Genomic DNA, 5,686 nt, shown 5'->3' on the forward strand with positions numbered 1-5,686 from the left:
GTATATAACTTATTAAGTATATAAGTTACTAGGTATATAAATTATTAAGTTTATAAATTATTATGTATATAAATTATTAAGTTTATAAATTATTAAGTATATAAATTATTAAGTTTATAAATTATTAAGTTTATAAATTTACCAACTTGGAATTTGCAGCCAAATTTACGATTTGAATAAATGATGCCGCAGAATTGTATCACATGTTGGTAGCAAATAAACGCTGGCAGCATTGGTGGCAAAGAGTGAAAGCAACGTTGATTAATTTAATTACGTGGCCCGGAGTCGGACGACGGCTAACCGCTTCAGTGGAGCAATTGAAAAATATTTTATATTTTAATTGAATTGCATTAAAATTCAATGCGCAATTTAATTATCGTGGGCTGAGGGCTGTTGACGCTTGGCATCCAGGCATGTCAATTGATTTGCCAACGGTGGCATGCCACATCGCAGACACTGGCAACAATGTTCTCAATTTTTCGCTTTTTTCTGTGGATCTGTCTGCACATCATTTGATAATTATAATTGGTATTAGTGGGCCACATTCCGATGATCAACAAACGGAATGACAGCAATAATGGCACATAATTATTTGACAGCTCGCTAATGAGGCGGCTATAAATAGTCTAATGATTTTTGCTCGTTAAGCCTCTTGAACCCATAAATCCTAGTATCCATAGTATCCTAGCTTAGCTTTGTTGCTAGCTGTAACAAATTTATTATTTACATTGCTTGCAAATCACAGAGGCCCAAAACGCAATTCATTGGCCACACAGTAAGCGGAGCACTTACTTGCCACCGCTCTCGACTCGTTGACAGCTGGCAGCCTTTGAGGGCGAAAATCGTATTGTCCTTAATTGCTTTTTAAAGGTCTGCCAACTGAGTGAATCAAAGTCTGGCTGCCAAATAGATGGGTGTGTGTATACGTATATACTCGTATGTATATATGCACATGCAGAGGTGGAGATCGCTGGGCGGATGCCCATGCAACATTTGTTTCAAGCAATTTACTTCAACATAATCATATTAAATTTTCTCCACCTACTCGTTTAGCTGGCTGGTCCTTCTCGTCCTTCTGCTCCTTTCGGTCCTTGTGCTCCTGTGTGTTTCTTGTCTGTGTGTGTTTTTTGTGGGGGCGTGCACATCGTTTTTGTCTAGCAGTTGCCACCTGGACTCCACTACTCGGCCTCTGTATCTGGAAAATTATACTTAAAAGCTGGGAGCGTCCTTCGTACGGAACAAACACACACACACACACACACATACACACACACACACACACACACACACACACACACACCAGCACATGCGTCTGACTTTGTAAGCTGCTGGCTGACACCAATAGAGACTCCGGTACACACGGTTGCAGGGTGTCCTTTTTATAGTTGCTCTGCGGCAGGACTCCTCCGACTCTGGTGTGTTTATTTTTTTTCTTTCTTTACCCCCCGCCCCCTTTTCCGCTCTGCAGTTTGTGCCTGCCCTGCCCAGGTCGTTGGCTTTTTGGCTCACATGGGGGCGTTTTCATTTCCTTGCTGGCGGCAAGCAACATGCAACATCCAGGGAGTTTGCTTTCTGGGTTCCGAGTTCCGTATTCCGGGTTCCTGGGCCAGTGCCTTGCTGCATACACTACAGCAATTATAATTTCCTTCTAATTTCATTTGTAATAAAGTAAAAGGCCTCGCCACGGCTTGAGTCAGGTGGTGATTATGCAAATTCCCTGAAATCCATTCGCCACACCCAATCATTTCCACAACTCACGGTTTGGTGTGTGGTGTGTGGGGAAAGATCATTTCCTACGGCCAGTCGACCATGGAGGTTCTTTGGCTGCTTCTCTTGGGTAAGTTTGTGGCATTCCGAGTATCTGACACCGACTTAAACCAGCTTTAAGTATCCTATCTGAGTGCAACGCGGGGCGATGGCAACTGCACCACCTGCGATGCGTGGGTCGATCGTGCGGTGTGTGGCTTCAATAACAGATGCTACACCAGTTTCAAGAGCTCCTGCGAACTGGAAATGATCAATTGCAAGCTACCGGATGCGTACAGTAAGTTGGACAGTACAGTGAACGATCGGTATGGGTAACCCAATGTATATGTGCTTGCAGAGTTCAAGGAAACAGCCTTTTATGGACACTGCTTCAGATCCACGGTGCAAAAGTGCAAAGCCTTCGTTTTGCTAGAGCAGCTGAACAAAAAGGACAAGTCCGTTGAAATGTTCGCCTAGGCAGTTATAATAAATATTAAAAAACCATATCTTAACCCCCTATTTAACTGCCATAATGGGCTGCCAGTGAATAAAATATTTTACTTAAATCAGGCAATTAAACTTCAAAAGAACTGGCAGTTCTTTGTGGGTGCGGGAGGCTGAGAGTTCGTGGTTGGCCAACAGTGCAGAACGGCCATTAATATGACTGCGTTTTTCCTTTTTTTTTGTCTTGTTGCAACCTTTGCTTTTAAAAAACAAACGGCAACAGTAGCAACATAAAGAAGTATTGCATCAAGCATATAAATGGATAAACATTTATTGCAGTTTATTGAAAAATTGGCGGTTATCGTGCACAGTAGCCGAGCAAAAGGGTTACCAGAATGGGAAAATTTGCACGACCGTTAAGCGTTTTAATTTCACACAAGAGACGCAGCGTTAAATGCGCTACATCCCATCTGTTGGGGTATATTGTTTTTTCACATGTATACGCATATTATATAATATGTAATATAATCACTTTATAATAATATGCAACATGTACAGCTGACTGTGATTGATGTATGACAAATCCTGCTAAAATTAATTTCTCCCCCTGGACATTTGTAAGCTATAAATATAATTAAGCCACTCGGAAAATTATTAACATTATCCTGCATGTGGCAATCCACAGGGTGCACCACTCGACGGTAGCTCTCATCACTTACGTGCATACGAGTACATATATTTATTCAACCATTTATATTTGTGTTGCGTGCCTGCACTTTATGGCCAGGCAGACACTTGCCGCGGCACACGGGCTGCAGTAAATTAAGTCGTTAATATCTTGTTTATCATGGCCTTCATGGCCACCAGTCCTCCATGGCCATCGACCATCCACCATCCACCATCGACCATTGGCCAGTGGCCATTGGCCATATGTTGACCCGGGTCGGGACTATGCGCCAGTTAATTACATGATTTATACCCATAAATATACGCATGCATTGAGCATGATTTATGAAATTAATTATATCCTGATTTTACCGGCCGCGTTTTGCCCGTGCTGGGGTAACCATAGTGATCCAAGGACCAAGGTATAGTGACTGGTGCGTTGGATCCGGTGTCCATGGTCAGGAGCCCGCGGTTTGGTATCCAAGATCCTTTGTCCGTGGTTTGTTTCAAGGGGTAGCGCGAAGTGCTAATCAGTTTATCACTTGCAACAAACTCAGCCAGCGCGCACACATAATTCAATTCCATGGAGCCAGGCACGAAGGAGCAGCCAGGATGTATGTAATATATATATACATACATACATATGTGGGTGGGTGGCTAGTTGGCGTCCAACTACTGCTAACTCATTATGACTGTTTTATTAGCAGTTGGCGCGGGAAAGGCGGAAAACGCGGGAAACGCCGGCAGGATCTGCGTTCTCCTTTCGCGCCGCTTGTTTCATTTACACTCGCTGCCTGAGAATTACTTTATTAGCCTAATTAAATGCGCCACTTGTACGCAAAATGGCACGCGGCTGTGGGCGGCGAGCGAGCCATTAATGAAATTAGCAAAACTCGGAGAGATTTCTTTGCCGCCCCCAAAACGCACTAATCAGATTAATTAATTGCACCGCTCTACGTTCGATCGGATGCTACGCAACTGGAGCCATAATCCTGGCCAGCTGCAGCTGCTGATTTGGCATGACACGCATGGCGAAAAGTGCCGCGAACACCTGCGAGTGCACCAAAGCACCCAACCAAACCCACTGGCCATTGTGGCTCTGAAACGGGAACGGAAACAGGAGCCACATGCGCCATAGATAGCGATATATGGCCGGAGGATTATGTCCGCAGCGGAGGGCATCGCCAAGTGTCAGGATGTACTGCAGGACCGCTGGCTAAACGTAAGCCAGATACTGGCACACACAAGTAATTCCCTTTATTCTTTGCCGACAGTCGGAAGTTTTTAAATATTTACACATATGCGGGAGTGTCCTTTCTGTGTGTGTGCTTGTGTGTGTATGTGTGTGGTATTTGCATGGCAGTAAGCAATGAAAAATGGCCCACCAGTTGGTCGAATTCGGTTTGCTCTGGTTTGCTCCAAGTTTCGTAGTACGTTGAGTTTTCAATTTGCTGTTACAATAGCAAGTAGTAAAAATTGGTCCTTGAAAGGTATTATGAGCCATTAGTTAAGTACTCAATTATTAGCTGAAGCATTAGTTTTAAGCTGCTAATTTTGAAGAACATGCTGCTCATGGACCAAGTTTTAAACCTAATTCTTACTTTTTCGAGTAGTACTCTTCTGTGGCAGATTTTCTAAAATCCCCAGAAAGCGCTTTCAATTGTTTTTAAAGCACAGCCTTTCCACATAGCCCCCCACTTCGGTGGGCCACTTTCGATTCCCAGGACCTGTGCTCGTTTTCATAATCAAGTCAGGTAACTTCATTGGAACATAAATTCGCACTTATGAGGCAAAGCTGCAAAGTTTGGTAAGCCCACACTATCTGCAATCGACGAAAAACACACACACACACACTTTCTTTGAATGGGGGAAAGGTACATACATACATAGGTGTGGCGGTAGTCATGAAATATTTTTGAGAAAACAATTTTGCTGGAAAACAGCTCTCTGGCAGTGGAAAAACTCGACAATGCTTGCCAACTATGTAACTTGGTTAATCCTATTGATTTTGATTTGCATACAAATTAGAATGTGCACAGCCACATTGGGGAATCCAGGAGTAGTGCTCGAGCAAGGAGTGGGCGTGGGCGTGGACAAGTCAAGGACTCTTCCGGCAGTTGGTTAGCAATCTGCCAAAGGATTCCAAACTAAAAACTCTGCAAGGCTGCCTCACTAGCTGGCTGGTTGGCTAGCTGGTTGGTTGGCTGGTTGAATGGAGGTGGGAAAAAAAGTGTTTAACATGTGTACAACCATATCCAGCTGAGGGAGAGGGCTTAAGCTTCTTATGCCCTGGCATTAAATTTCAATTTAAGCTGGACGCTTCGAAGGCGAACTCCGCATCCTGGCATCCTTTCGCAGGAGGGGGAGTTTGCCATGGTGCTTGGAAAGCGACGAAGTGCGAATGCTTTGTGAAACAATTAGCATCTTGCTTAATTGTTAGCAGAGCGCAAGAGCGGAATATGCGAGTATGGGGATCCATGTGGGATGGAATTTTAAAACATTTTAATGGAACATAAACTGAGCTTAAGGAGGCGGAATCCAACCTCATGGGTATTTACTCTCGCTTTTGCCATTGCTTTTGCTTTCGCTTTTGCTATTTTGCTTTTGCTTTTGCTATTTTGATTTTGCCACCCCTCAATGTTCAGTGATGGGAAGCGAAGTGGTTTGTTTTGTATGTTTTGCGCACGATATTTCATCTTGAATAGAATTCGATTGTTTACAAAGAATTTCATTTGATGAAAACCTATGCTTGAATATTATTGAATATAAATGCAATTGTTAAAATTCAATTTTCGCAGATAAAACCATAATTACTCATAACAATTGCAGA

At 43.3% G+C, this 5,686-nt stretch overlaps 1 protein-coding gene and 1 pseudogene across 1 annotated transcript; one reads left to right on the plus strand and one right to left on the minus strand.

Annotated features, from left to right (window-relative positions):
* Positions 1 to 677: 677 nt before the first annotated feature.
* LOC122618916 lies at positions 678 to 1,623 on the minus strand (annotated as a pseudogene).
* Positions 1,624 to 1,785: 162 nt separating this feature from the next.
* LOC122621515 lies at positions 1,786 to 2,252 on the plus strand. Its single transcript, XM_043799386.1, has 3 exons — positions 1,786 to 1,837; positions 1,889 to 2,044; positions 2,105 to 2,252. Exons 1-3 carry the CDS (start codon positions 1,810 to 1,812, stop codon positions 2,221 to 2,223), a joined length of 303 nt encoding a protein of 100 aa, XP_043655321.1. The 5' UTR covers positions 1,786 to 1,809; the 3' UTR covers positions 2,224 to 2,252.
* The last annotated feature ends 3,434 nt before the right edge of the window (positions 2,253 to 5,686 follow it).

This window comes from Drosophila teissieri, chromosome 3R, assembly GCF_016746235.2.
Source record: "Drosophila teissieri strain GT53w chromosome 3R, Prin_Dtei_1.1, whole genome shotgun sequence".
Classification (NCBI taxonomy): domain Eukaryota; kingdom Metazoa; phylum Arthropoda; class Insecta; order Diptera; family Drosophilidae; genus Drosophila; species Drosophila teissieri.

Excerpts from the sequence above, each read along its gene's own strand:
- LOC122621515 (XM_043799386.1), top strand. The coding sequence starts at position 1,810 with ATGGAGGTTCTTTGGCTGCTTCTCTTGG. Across the intron at positions 1,838-1,888 it reads TCTTTGGCTGCTTCTCTTGG|TATCCTATCTGAGTGCAACG; the intron begins GTAAGTTTGTGG and ends ACCAGCTTTAAG. Across the intron at positions 2,045-2,104 it reads CAAGCTACCGGATGCGTACA|AGTTCAAGGAAACAGCCTTT; the intron begins GTAAGTTGGACA and ends ATGTGCTTGCAG.